Raw genomic sequence first — 15,122 nt, 5'->3', positions numbered from 1 at the left:
AACAAAGGCATTAAAACTGGGGAGAAGATGGGTAAAATAATTGTACACCCTAAGTAAATAATACCAGTGGTTCTATATTGTTTAAATATCTTTAAAATGAATAATTATAATATACTTCAAATATTTTAATCATTCAAGAAAAGGCAGGCCAGGCAGACTCACCTGTTTCACATACTTCCTCTCAGCTGCTGACCTCGCCATGGCCATGCGGATGGTGTACATGAGCAGGCCTGGCAGACGCAGCAGCTCCATTCCACTCCCGATGAAGGCGGAGGCAATAACGTAATTCACAAAGAAGGCACCCTGGTTAGGAAGGAATACACATCTGAAATAAAAAGACATGAAAAGTTGCATATAGAGCAGAATTTGGCTCGTGTCCGTTTTCATATAACGTCTGGAATAACATTCAATGTTATAAATCACAAGACCAAATGTTTCATGGTTTGTAGTCATTTCAAGAGCTTTGTTTCTTATTATTTTCTTAATAATGTACAATACAAGTCCTCTTTTATTGAAAATACGTTACTTCAGTCAGAAAAGAAAAATAATATATTTTATTGGTTTGGGAAGCCGTTTAATATGCACAGGTGTAAATGAGCAGTGGTTTTGCCAAATCGAGGGAGCTTATAGAAGAACCACTTCTGAAAAGACAAAGGTGAAGAAAGGGGAGGTGGTGTGCAAACAAGAAAATCAGTGTATCTCAGGCTCTGACTGGCTGGGTGAAAGGTGTAGTTTACCTTTAGAAATATCAGAATATTTATTTAATACACTGCACTAAAATCACAATGGGTAATGTTTTTTTCAATAGCATTTTTTAATATGTAAAAACTAAGCACAAAACCCTCAACCAGCCAACAGAAACAGATGTTTATCCTTTTTCCGTCTACCCATGACTTTTACTCATACAAGTAGAAACATTTATTATTTACAATGATTTCATCAGTAACAATAGTATTAACATAATGACATACTTACTCAAACCTGACTTTGCCAGTAGACAAAAATGTTGTATCAAACAACCACTGAAAGAAGTAGTCTAAACTATAAAAAGAAAATCAATTTTAATTATTGCAAGTTGGAGTCTTGAAGGTAATATCTTTCTTTTGAAAGCTTCACTTTTAGTGTTTTTTTAACCTTTAAAACATAACGTGACCTGCACGTAAAGAAGCAATTAAAAGTATTTTGAATAATGCCATAATATTAGCTCTTTATAAAAGTTAGCATCACCACTGATGTTTATTTTCTGACTGCAAATACAAGCACTGTGATGGAAACCAACTGTCAGTGTAACTTTTAATTAAGTAGGGGTCTACCTAATTCGCGATTTAGGGGCCAAAGTATACCGGACTAGTATGGAGAATAGTATTTTTTTTATTCCTTCACCGTCCTATGTGCATTGCACTTAGCCAAAAAAAAAAAAAAGTCCTTAGACAAATAACATTGTAAAAAAAATACTCCAAAGCGGTTAATGTTCTTGTTTATTGTTCACATGACAACAATGTTTTCAATCAGCCTATCAGTGCATCTGTACTGGCTTTACTGTGACCTGTACTGTACAGTAGGAGGTGGGACAAAGTCAGTGTTCCATTGTTATTTAGATTTAGTGTTGCTAAAATCTAGCTTTCAACACTGGAGGCAAAATACCAAAAATGGATGATAAAGCAAAAAAAAGCAAAGGATCGTGCAGGTCACGTTATGTGTCAAGAAATTTCCCAAAGGTAAATTGTTTTGCACATCTTGTAATGTGACTGGAGAAAACACGATCGATCGCTACTTAGCTTCAGACATCAAAGGAAAGGCTACTACAGAGGATGCTAAACAGAACATAAAACAAATATCTTCTTTCAGAAAACAAACTTGAAAGTCAGAGCAGACAAAAAGTAATCCTGTCGGCTGTAGCCAAGTTAAATCAGTAGATCTAGCACAGCCACCTTGGTTCAAACAACCTCTGCTGCTTACGTTTTTTTACAGTTAGAATTTTAGACCCGAATAGGCACGTTTTCTTTCTTTTGACTCGGAACTAGTGAAATACATTCCTTATGGGACAAACAACATGACAACGAACATGCTGCCTTTATTAAAGAATGCCAGATGCCCTTAGGTAACCAAGTTTTTAAATGATTTCCACATCTGTATAACTTGGCAAAGTTTTATCTAACACTTCCAACCAATTCAGTGGATGTAGAACATGCAGTCTCAATGTATGGGCAAGTCTTCACACCAGAGGGGCAGAGAATGATGGCAGCAACTGCTGGGGGATGTTGCATGCTTGCCTTTAACAAATGATAGCACCCCGTTTTAGTAATGATGCAAGTACCACTATTCTTAGGCTTTTAAACAGGTCTCGAAATATCAGCAAAATCCTAAACTACCCGGGAAAACTATGTAAATTCTCCACAATTTAATAGACCCCTATTAATAAGGCACTCTCTAGGGTGGACAATATTTAAAGAAAATTAAAAAAAATAAAGTCACCCCCAGTTCCGGAGTTTTGGACAGGCATCCGGAGAAACAGAAACTAGTATCTCCTCAAGACAGCAGTGGAATTATCTAGAATATCTCCTCACTTAATATAGCCTGTAATCATTTGCAGAAGATGGATGGCTGAAATAAATCAAGTATATTTACCTAGTGAGACCCAGGGAGGGAAGTATCAATACCATAAAGATCAGAAAAAAGTACAATTTGTGCATGGTCATCCTGTTCTCATTTGACCTGTCCATGAAAGAAGAGCAAGGCAAGTTTGCAAGGTAGAAAAAAAAAGTATTAACAAGATTAATAAAAGACCCAGCTGTTAATTACTCTTAAACAGATCAAACAGGGTATATTCTGCCGCAGTACTTACAAAGATACCATGAAATGTTCTTGTCAGGACAAATGAGGAAGTCAGTACCTACCAGTGGTTCCCCTACCATTCTATAGGCCCAGTTTGGTTGCGGGTATGCTTGTGAAAAAATGAGTATCATTTGTACACATACATTTTCAAATCTTGAATACAGCATTTTCATTTTCTGACAAGCACACAAATATGTGCATGTTTAATGGCTTAGTTTAGCTACTTTCTTTTGAGATGTGGGCTCTCTTTGGTTACCACACACAGTTATAAACATACTGAAAATAAAAACCATCAAGGAAAAATGTACAAATATATTGGGCCAGATAAAATTGCATCCAGGCCAGTAAAAAGACTAGATCAGTGGCCCAAGAGGCCAGTTAAAAAATCTAAACGTAGAGCCCTGGTATGGGTAAAAGACCCTGGGTACAGTCCCTGGCTGTACAACACTGACCATGGTATGTTTACAACCTTTAAAAAATAAATAGACGATCGATTTGTAACTCTAAAGGAAATGCTTTGTGTAACTAACGATTACACAATGTGAATAGGGTAAATTACCAATGAAGAAGTATAATGCTGTTAATAATCCATATGGGAGAGTATTTTCACTTATTTTGACACTTCCTCCAATTATCAATTTTCAGTTTGCTTGCATGAATTAAGATTTGTGTGTTGAAGTGTCAATGTAAGGCAAATTAAACTTGTTAAATATCAAAGATGTGAGTGTTTGTTTGAAACACAGCCTGGAGGTTTACTGACTTCCAGTTTCCAAATATGATTATTAGAAGGCCATGGCTGTTTTTTCTCCAAGCCACAAAAAATAAGCTGCACAGACGACACCTGCACTTTGTGCAAAAAAAATAACAGTAAACTAACTCCCCCACCACCGGGCCTATGTGATTTTAAAGTAACACAAATGCTTATTCACTGCTAAACATGAACTACTTTAGATGTGTAATGGCTCTGGTATAGGATATTGATCTTAGGTTTAGGGTTTTGGCGTAGGGAGAGGATTATTCATTGTTTTATTAACAATAATATGATAACCAATCAGAGTGCAGTGTCCTGACAGGAGAATTTCATATTACCTTTGTAAGGGCAGCATATTCTGCCACCCTTTATAAGCTAGTAACTTGGCTCTACTGATGAACAACATTACAATTCAGTTACGGCCTTACCTTGTCCAATGAGATTCACCTAATGTGGAATAGTACACAACAGTGGGTAGAAGAGCAGAGAAGGACCACAGGAGGAGTGTGGGAAAAAACTGGCTTATAATCGCATTCTGAAAGAAAACAAATGTTAACACATTTGGATTAATCTAAATATATATTATATATATAATTATGGTTCAAGTGTAAAATTGGTAAATTTGTAGATTAACCGGTAAATATGTAGATTTACCAGCTCAGCAGTCAATGTATCTTTAACTTACATCCATGATCAATGTCTGACAACAATTCACAATACAAAATGATGTAGCACACTGTATGACTCTCACTGAAATGCAAAACCTGCGTGCACTTAGGTTATGCTTTTTTCTAAATGAGTGGAACTTCATAAAACTAAATAACACTTAGTAGAGGCATGAGTTTTGCTGAAGAGATGTCATTATTACCATACCTAAGGTTTGCCCTATGGTAATTTTTTTATTTAAAATAAAAATTTAAAAAATGGGAAAAATTCACACAGATTTAAATAACAAACACACTGCCTTATACTGTAGTAATAGTTCTTACTAATCTACCACTCAGCTGATTTCATTCGGTACCTTGCCATTCACATAGATTTCAATACAAAAAGCAGCACCTTACTGTAGTAAAAGCTTGACAGTGATCAAATCCGCTGTTTGCACCTCGTTACTGAAAGACTACCCCTGTACTGTACCATTGCTATTTAATCCCTGTACGCAGCGTCAGGTTTACAGTTTGAAAAAACAGCACTGACTGCAACAGCAAGCATGGAAAGAGAAAAGCGATGCACATCAGCATGAAAATTCAGCATAAATAAAATGTTTGTTTGATGCTGTGAGCTTGCTAAAGCATGCTTACAACTCTGTCCGTCAGCAAACAATGCAACATTGCTTTAAAAAAGCTGGGTTTTCTGTAGTTGAGGGGAGAGTGCTAACAAAAATACAACTGAAACTGAAAATCTGACACCACCACAGGGGATGCCAGAGGAAGAATTCTCAACTATGCCACCTTAGCGACCAGGACGCTCTGCCTGAAACAGACAAATGACGTAAGCATGCATGCTGTGCTTGTAACACTACGGCGTGCTATGGAGCAGCATCCGGATATAGAGCTGAACTGGGATTTTATTAAAAAAAAAAAATTTTAAAGCTGAAAGTTTGCCATCCAGATGTGTATCACAAAATTCTTCTCAGCACTCTGCTGTCTCCTCCTTCCCTGTAATCTTGTGGACCACCCCTTTTCCTGGGTGATGTCACTTCCCAGCTAACAACCGTCTGGGAATCGTAGTTTTTCCTGATCGGCCATCTTGCTTCCGGCAACACGAGGGCATAGTTTGCCAGCAAAGCTGCCCTCACGTACCTTCCATTTATCACCCTGCCCCTTGCTCTATCACATACTTCCCCCCTCTAGCTCGGACTTCAGGGGACGAGCTACAGCAGCAAAGGACTGTATGTTTAACATGAAACTTAGCGCCCAGCGCTTTACCCAGGCATTTTTATCTTTCACTTGATTCATCCTGGTTAATGGTGCATGATCTGTAATCGGCGTAAACTGCCGTCCCAACAGGTAATGCTTTAATCTTCCCAGAGCCCACTTGATCGCCAAACATTCCTTCTCTATGACCGCATAGTTCTTTTCCCGGTCTTCCAACTTCCTACTTAAAAACATAAAAATCGGGTATTCCACTCTGTTTACCTCCTGGGACAGGACTGCTCCTAGGTCCAACTTGGAGAAATCGGTCTGAACAATAAACTCCCTATTAAAGTCAGGAACTGTCAGAACTGGGCTGCTACATAGAGCTTCTTTTAATTTATTGAAAGCTTGTTATTTTTCCTCACACCATTTTACCATCACTGGCCCCTTACTTCTGGTCATCTCTGTTAAAGGGAACGCGATGGTTGCGTAATCAGGCACAAACCTCCTATCGTAACCGGCGATCCTCAGAAATTACCTCACCTGCTTTTTATTCACAGGCCTCTGCCATTTCTTTATGCCCTCTATTTTAGCCTCTTGGGGTTTAATTAGTCCTCTACCTACTATGTACCCCAAGTATTTTGCAATAGTGCATTTCTTCGGGGTTCGCCGTCAAACCAGATTGTCGAATTCAGTCCAGTATTGCCTGTACTCTGGGTAAGTGGCTTTCCCAATCAGAGCTCTGCACACTACATTGTCCAAATAGGCCGCAGTGTATGTTCTATGAGGTTTCAGGATTTTGTCCATTAGCCTCTGGAACGTCGTGGGAGCCCCATGCAAACCAAAGGGCATGACTTTGTATTTGTACAGACCATCGGGAGCAGAGAAAGCTATTTTTTCTTTGGCTTCAGGCACTAAATGTATCTGCCAGTATCCTTTTGCGAGGTCTAGTGTCGTAATGAAATCGGGCCTTTCCTATTCTTTCAAGCAGCTCATCTATCTGGGACATGGAATATGCATGCATTTTGAGATTTCATTTTGAGAAATCACTGCAAAACCTCCATGACCCGTCGGACTTGGCACCATGACTATTGGGCTGGACCACTCACTGGACGACGTCTCTATCACACCTGCCACTAGCATTTTCTTAACCTCAGTGATAATAGCTGCGTGGCATGCTTCCGGCACATGACATTGGTCGCATTCAAACTTTACTTCTGGGTTGGGAAATTATTTTGTGGGCCGTCAAATGTGTCCTACCTGGGATTCCAGAAAAAAATGTGGCGATTTTTATATACAAAACACCTTCACCTCGTGTTTCTGGGTGGGCTTGAGTATCTGTGCTACCTTCACCTTGGGTGCTGTGGTCAGGACATGACGCACTGGACCTGACGTAAATATTATTTCTCTTTCCCTCCAATTTTTCAGCAGGTTTACGTGGTCGGCCAGGTTGTCTCACCTTATAGTTTACATCACTGACCATCTCTAGTACCTCATAAGGTCCACTCCACTTAGCCAAAACTTTACACTCCACAGTGGGTACCAACAAAACTACCTTATCACCTGAAGCGAACACCCTCACCTTAGCTTGTTTATTATAACTAAACTGTTGGTGCTCTTGTGCCTGCCTTAAGTGCTCTGCAATATCCAAGATTCCCCATGGGTGCCTATCAGAGTAATTCCACTGGTGAAAAACCCAGTGATGCTTGTGGTTGTCTAATGGCGAACATTAGGTACGGTATACAGTCCCTGTTTTTCCTGTCCCAGTCTATCACCTTTCTTAGCATGGATTTTAAGGTTCTGTTAAATCTCTCAACCAAACCATCCATTTCGGGATGGTACTCTGAGGTTCTCAATTGCTTAATATTTAATAACACACAGAGATCCTTTAAAACCCCGGGCATGAAAGGTATCCCATGATCGGTCAAAATCTCTTTGGGTAGTCCAACCTTACTAAATAAACTCCACAGCTCCTTTGTTATCCCTTTGGTGGCCATGGTCCAAAGAAGAATGGCTTCAGGATAACGCATAGCGTAATCCATTATCACAAGAACATACTGGTGCCCCCTAGCTGACTTGGGAAAGTGGTCCTACTAAGTTCATCGCAATCCATTCAAACAGAGTTTCGATGATTGGGAGGGGAATTATGGAACTTCTAAAAGCAGGCTTTGCAGCGGTTAGTTGGGACTTCAGGTACTCTCCACAATGCTTCTTGACCGCTGTGTATACCCCCGGCCAGTAAAACCTCCTCAACAGCCTGTCCCCATTTTTTTCTTCTCACAAATGTCTGCCTAAAATATAGCCATGTGCTAGGGTTAAGACAGTATCTCTACACTTGGTCAACAGCGACCAATAATTATTCTACTACATCCAACCCTATTTTATCCAGCTGGTATAGTAATCCCTCTTAACATAAAGTAAGGAGGACTAGGATCTACTTGGTCCTCCTGTACAGCCTTTCCACCTATTATTCTGATACACACTCTTGCAAGGTCAGGTCTTGTATCTGGGCCATACCAAAGTTACCTGGGGCTGTTGCTATATCAGTGACCTCTAGGGGCTCTAACTGGTTTGGACCTATGTCCCCCTGTCCACCATTGGTACCAGGCTGTTCCTGGTCCACAACACCCTCTTCAACCATATCGTCCTCAGAGTCAGTCTCACCTACACACACTGGTGTAGGTGAGGCCTGTGCTGTATTTCCTGTCTCCAGGATGGGGCGTGAGGTCTCTTCCTGTTGGCTTGTTTGCTTGTTTAGGGTCGAATTTTAAGTTTTGCATCGTAACTTAGAAAAGTTAGGAAAGTACCTCCCTAGTATTATATCGTATGTTAAGTTAGGGACAACTCCGACCTCATAGTCCAACTCCACTTCTGAGGTTTGTAAGCTTATCAGGGCCTATGGATATGCACGGGTGTCCCCATGGACGCATGTAATACTTTGTATTTTGTCCTTCTCCAATTTTGATGTGGGCACTAAGTTTGCCACGACCAGAGTTAGTATACTGCCTGAATCCAACAGTGCTGTGACCTCCTTCCCCTCTACTTTTACCAGACACATGAGAATGGTTCAATTTACATTCATTTACAGCAGTGACAACAGCAGGACAAGCGTAATACACAGAATCGTCATTTTCCCCTTCCCCCAAGTTGTAGTCCATCGGTTTGTTGCATTTGAAGCATGTTACGTGGGAAAGTGGTGGCGGGTTCCACCTTCCTCTTCCTCTGTATTCACCTCCCGGTTATCTCCCACCAATGTCCCGACCCCCGGTAACCATTTGTTCCCTTGCCTCCCCCAGATGATGGACCAGGCTTACCGGGTTTGCTGGATTGGCTGGGACTATACCAGGAGGTCCCGTTGCCTGTCGACAGCAGCAGCAGTGAAGAAACGTTCCACCACTGCAACAAACTGATTTGCAGTTGTGACATCATTTTGTCCAACCCAGCATCGCACATCCTTCGGTAGGCCCCGCTGGAACTCATCCAAAACGATCAGTTTTACGATCTCTGCCACTATTGGCTAGGTCTATCAGGTCGAACATTTGAGATCATGGTGGTTATTCTGAATTGTAGCTCCACTGGTGAAACCGATGTGCCCAAATGGCGTCAGTCACACCCAAACGGTGTAGCATTTCTCCCTTCAGTTTCTCATAATCCTGAGAAGCAGTAAATTCTAAATCATAGTACACCTTTTGCAAGTCTCCCGAGAGATATGGTGCCAACAAACCAGACCACTCAGATTTTGGCCATTTTTCCCTTTCAGCCGTTCTTTCGAAAGATCATCATCTTGTGGGGTCATTTTATGTAAATAATGGCTTGTATTTCTTTGTGTTGTAGGTGCAAGCCGAGCCTCCATTCTCAGCCAGGTCTTGCAAGCTCCCCTTTACTTCCTTTTCGACCCGTGTTTGTTCTTCCTGCATCAACCGATTTGTTTGTTGTTGCATAATCAACGCCTCTTGATGAGCAACCTGCTGCACTTGGAGCAATTCTTGCTGCCCTGTGACTGTCTGCAACAAAGACTGCAGTATGGCATCCATCTTTGATTCCACCATTTTGTGTGCTTGTTGTTTTTCTCCACAGCTTATGCCCGCATCCTCCACCAAATGTGACAAATTTACTGGGTGTGGTGAATGTTAACACAGATGACTAACATAATAACGTATAATAAAGCTCTTTCACGACAGGTAAATAACCTGGGTTTGGTTTATTTGTACACAGTTCTAATGGCAGGCAGGGTTCAGTACACAAATTCAGGTTCTCAGGGCAATTCAGGGTCAGGAAACAAGTCAGGTAATCAAACAATCCAAGGTTGTTACCCGTTAATCAGAAATAACAATACAGGCTCCCTCGTTCACTCTCACTCAGCACTCGGCTGTCTCCTTCTCCTTCCCTGTAATCCCGTCGACCATCCCTTTTTGCAACATACTCCACCCCTTTTCATGGGTGATGTCACTTCCCAGCCAACAGCCGTCTGGGAATCGTAGTTTTCTCTGGTTGGTCACCTTTTCTCACTGGTGAGTCTATGCATTTTTTAGCACTAAAAAGCGACAAGAACACAGCATACCTTTTAAGTTATGTGTAATAATTTCAAAAGATATTAAATCTACCGATTACCTTCTTTTGTTTCAAAGCATCTTGTGTTCAGATTATAAGGCAATATTATATAAAAAAGCTGAATTTAGTATGATTGTTAAATTAGTCGGAAATATTAAAATGTTTTGCTTTGGGGGAGGAGAGAGAGAGAGAGAGAGAGAGAGAGAGACATCAATAATACAACTGCATGGGGGTAATTTTGCTGCAGAGGACACACTAAACTTTGTTTGCTACCAATCCCTTTAAGCAATAAATGTGCACAGTAGCGCTTTACTGTAACTGCTGTCTGAAGTCTGCTTTATACACCATTGTCTGCCTTGACCGCCAGTCACTTTACCACAATATACACACACAGGGTGACTAGAAAGTACATTTACCATATCAACGCACCATATCTCATGTGGTAAACTTACTTTCTAATCACCCTGTATATTCTGAAAGGGTAGTGTCATGGCCCAGGCTGGTTACCCTCAGGAAACAGACTCAAACTTACATCAACAAATTACACAAACAAAAGAAACATGCACTTACGCAACTGCTATCTTTAGCTGTGAGCACACCCTGCTACTCATAGCCTTTACTTCCCTACTACTTCTAGGGAACAAAGGATGTTTCCTGCTTTTATACCATGTGGCTGACCATTGATTGATGATCAATATATTATGGTATCAGTTGTAGAACAGCTGTTACACACACACACACACACACACACACACACACACACACACACACACACACAACCTTTTTATTTAAATATTTAACTAAAAAAAACATAGCAAAACAAACCAATCAATTTTCAAGAGCATTCTGTGAGACTGAATACTTCACGAGAACACAGACCTAACCGAATACATATATAAAGAGAACACAATATCCATCAGAATCATCTTGTTAACTGCACCAATTAACTCAACCAGCAAATCACATAGCAATTTTCAATAGGGAAGCTTGTTCAGGTGTTGAAGGGGACACTAATTTAGTTACCGATTACACTCTTCTGGGGTACTACGCTACACAATAGGCATCTTTAAATTAGTTATGTTGCTATGAACATTGGCAAGCTTTAACTATTTAAAAATAAGGTTTAATGATGTATATAAAAAAGAAATGACAAGAATTGGAAACCAAATAAAAATAATGGCAAATGGGTGAAAGAGTTTTCATAAACTATCCATTTTGCCTTCAATATCAACCTACAGTGACAGTACTCAGAGAACAATGTACATCAGCACTCACGTTTCGATAGCTTCTGGGCAGGGTGATGTTGAATCTGTCCATGGTGCTGATGATAATGGAGGGTGTGGTGAGGAAGAAGAGCAAAAGAAAGAGGAAGAAGTTGAGACACAGACACCTGATCCACCAGCCCATGCCCTGCACTGAGATGTTCTCCCTGTGAGAGGAGATGGGGGAGGAAAAGTTAGTGACCTAAAACAATGGAACAGTGTAATCAAGTAAAGTATGTCGATATAATAAAGCAAACTACTACAATAACAAAATATCTGCCAAACCCTCTGCATCTACTGTAACAAAATTTGTGCAGAAGAATAATGGTATTAGTTGCAGAACAAAATACTGTAAATAGTAATACATATAGGTGATGATCTACCTTTTAGTAATGTCTGGTTACAGATTGGATTGTAGACTGTTAAGGAACCAGCAGCAGCCCTACACTGGAACACACTAGTTTCAAGGTGCAGATGCAGTGATGCTGGAACAATTTTTAAAAGTGGGGGTGCTGAAAGCCATTGAACAAAACTGTAACCCCTGTATATGATGGAAGCCATGCAAAGCCAGGGAGTGCTACCGCACCCCCTGCACCACTAGTTCCAGCACCCCTGTGCAAATGGGAAGAAAAAACAGTTAACAGGCAACTAAACCTACTGACTTACCAGTAAATATTCCGCAGATCAGGTGCATAGGTGACGGACCAGTTCTGTACGTCAAGTTGTTTACTGTAAGAAGAGGCCTTTAGCTCTCTTTTGCATCTACAGCCACTGATGACGATGGCATTGAAGTCTTTAAGAATACTGTGGACAGATAAGATTTTTTTTTTTTTGTTGTAATATTTTTGTTGTTTATATCAGAAAATGATTCAACAGAACAGATGGGCTTCTTATAAAGCATTACTGTGTGTAGTGTTTAGAAAGAAGACAACACTGTCAGTTTCCATACATATCTCTGCAATATATTTTTATGACATGATTATATATTGTATATAATGTAAATATATTATACAGACACACACACACACACATACAAATAAAGGTGGCGTAACCAGTTATTGACTATAAGGGGGCCGATTACTTTTTCACACAGGGGCACTGGGTGTTACATAACTTTCTTTAATAAATAACAGAAATAAGTATTGAATGTGTTATTTGTTTACTCAGGGTCCCTTTTATCTAATATTAGATTTTGGTTGAAGATCTGATCACATTCAGTGTCAGAAAAATGCAGAAAATCAGACAGGAGGTAAATACTTTTTTCACAGCACTGAAAGACAGACAGATAGACAGGCACACATATACAGTGCCTATAGAAAGTCTACACCCACTTCAACTTTTTTCACATACACCACACTGCTAAGGGGGAGGGAGTTTTTACTGAGAAAGATTACAAATACAAAACAAAAGTTCATAACTGGATAAGAATCCACCCCCCTGAGTTAATACCTAGTGGAAGCACCGTTGGCAGCAATTACAGCTGTGAGTTTGTTGGGATAGGTCTCTACCAACTTTGCACACCTAGATTTGGCAATATTTGACCATTCTCCTTTACAAAACTGTTCAAACTCTGTCAAGTTCCTTGGGGAGCATTGATGGACAGCAATCTTCAAAGTCTTGTCACAAATTTGATTGGATTTAGGTCGGGGCTCTGACTGGCCACTCAAGGACATTTACCTTTTTGTTCCTTAGCCACTCTAGTATTGCTTTGGCTGTGTGCTCTGGGTCGTTGTCATGCTGAAAGGTGAACTTCCGTCCCAGTTTCAGCTTTCTTGCAGAGGGCAGCAGGTTTTTCTCAAGGACTTCTCTGTACTTTGCTCCATCCATTCATTTTCCCTTCTATCCTGACAAGCGCCCCAGTCCCTGCCGATGAGAAACATCCCCATAACATGATGCTGCCACGACCATGCTTCACAGCAGGGATGGTGTTCTTTGGGTGATGCGTCGTGTTGGATTTGCACCAAACATAATGCTTTGCATTTATGCAAAAAGGTTCCGTTTTAGTTTCGTCACACCACAAAACTTTTTGCCACATGGCTACAGAATCTCCTGAGTGTTTTTTGCATACTTCAAACAGGATTCAAGGTGGGCTTTCTTGAGTAAAATGCAGACCAGATTTGTGGAGTGCTTGGGATATTGTTGTCACATACACACTTTGACCATTCTTGGCCATAAAAGTCTGTAGCTCTTGCAAAGTTGCCATTGGCCTCTTGGTAGCCTCTCTGATCAATCTGCTCCTTGCTCGGTCATCCAGTTTGGAGGGACGACCTGATCTAAGCAGGGTCTTGGTGGTGCCATATACCTTCCACATCATAATAATCGTCTTGACCGGACTCCAAAGGATATTCAGGGTCTTTGATATTTTTTTATACCCATCCCCTGATCTGTGCCTTTCAACAATTTTGTCCTGGTGTTCTTTTGAGAGCTCCTTGGTGCTCATAGTTGAGTCTTTGCTTTGAAATGGACTATCCAGCAGCGGGAACCTACATGAACTGCTGAATTTATCCTGAAATCATGTGAATCACTAGAATTTAACACAGGTGGAGACCACTTAACTTGGTGTGTGATTTTGAAGGTGATTGGTTACACCTGAACTAATTTAGGACTGCAATCCAACCAAGCTATTTCAGTTTTTATTTTTTGCTACAAGTTGAAAAAATGACTATAGAATATAAACAAATGAAAAGCGTTTGTTGTTTAAGCATTTTTTTCTGACCATCTCCCTCCAGTGTGGTACTGATTAAGACTTATCAAATCTGAGGTTTTAGTCTTGATTCCCAAGGGTTACCTTGAATTCAAGCCCTGAACCATGCCTGTGCTGTGTATACTTTGGAAGATAATGTCATTTATTTAAAGCAATAGCCCTCCAGGCGGAAACTGCCTGTGGGAGGCTGGGGGTTTAACAGGGGCAACGAACCGCGGAGAGGAAGCCCGGTTTACTATATGATAGATAGATAGATAGATAGATAGATATAGATATAGATATAGTATTACACACACATTGCCGTGAAAAAGTATTTGCACCCTGTCTGATTTTCTGCATTTTTCTGACACTGAATGTTATCAGATCTTCAGCCAAAATCTAATATTAGATAAAAGGGACCCTGAGTGAACAAATAACACTAAATTTTAATACTTATTTCATATATTTATTAAAGAAAGTTATGCAACACCCAATGCCCCTGTGTGAAAAAGTAATCGCCCCTTGGGCTGAAACACCGGTTACGCCACCTTTAGCAGCAATAACTGCAACCAAACGCTTCCTATAGTTATTAGTCTTACGGCACCATGGAGGAATTCTGGCGCACTCCTTCATACAGAACTGCTTCAACTCAGTGACATTTGCGTGTTTTCAAGCATAAACTGCTCATTTCAGGTCCTGCCACAAAATCTCAATGGGCTTTAGGTCTGGACTTTGACTAGGCTATTCCAAAACTTTAAATTTCTTGTTCTTCAAACATTCTGATGTAGACTTGCTTGTTTCGGATCGTGGTCTTGATGCACCCAGCTGCGCTTCAGCTTCAGCTTATGGACAGATGGCCTGACATTCTCCTGTAGAATTCTCCGATATAGAGCAGAATTCATGGTTCCTTCAATGATGGCAAGTTGTCCAGGTCCTGATGCAGCAAAGCATCCCCAAATCATGACACTGCCACCACCATGCTTGACCGTTGGTATGAGGTTCCCACTGTGGAATGCAGCGTTTGGTTTTCGCCAGACATAACTGGGCTCATGTTAGCCAAAAAGTTCCACTTTTGACTCATCTGTCCATAGAACATTGTTCCAGAACTCTTGAGGATCATCCAGGTGCTTTTTGGCAAACTTGAGACAAGCATTCATGTTCTTCTGCAAAAATGCAGAAAATCA

At 40.5% G+C, this 15,122-nt stretch overlaps 1 protein-coding gene across 2 annotated transcripts in view; it reads right to left on the bottom strand.

The window, feature by feature from the left end:
* The window catches only part of tmem63a (transmembrane protein 63A), a 61,118-nt gene that overhangs the window by 17,395 nt on the left and 28,601 nt on the right, over positions 1–15,122 (bottom strand). For both annotated transcript variants that reach the window (XM_041252749.1, XM_041252748.1), the window contains 6 exons: positions 11,922–12,059; positions 11,269–11,422; positions 4,015–4,121; positions 2,629–2,715; positions 976–1,041; positions 163–325 (listed from right to left, as the gene is read on the bottom strand). In XM_041252749.1, the coding sequence (XP_041108683.1) occupies positions 163–325; positions 976–1,041; positions 2,629–2,715; positions 4,015–4,121; positions 11,269–11,422; positions 11,922–12,059 (715 nt within the window). The remainder of the gene's footprint in view (positions 1–162; positions 326–975; positions 1,042–2,628; positions 2,716–4,014; positions 4,122–11,268; positions 11,423–11,921; positions 12,060–15,122) is intronic.

This window comes from Polyodon spathula, chromosome 6 (assembly GCF_017654505.1).
Source record: "Polyodon spathula isolate WHYD16114869_AA chromosome 6, ASM1765450v1, whole genome shotgun sequence".
NCBI lineage: Eukaryota > Metazoa > Chordata > Actinopteri > Acipenseriformes > Polyodontidae > Polyodon > Polyodon spathula.
This window is presented reverse-complemented; position numbering and strand designations above follow the sequence as displayed.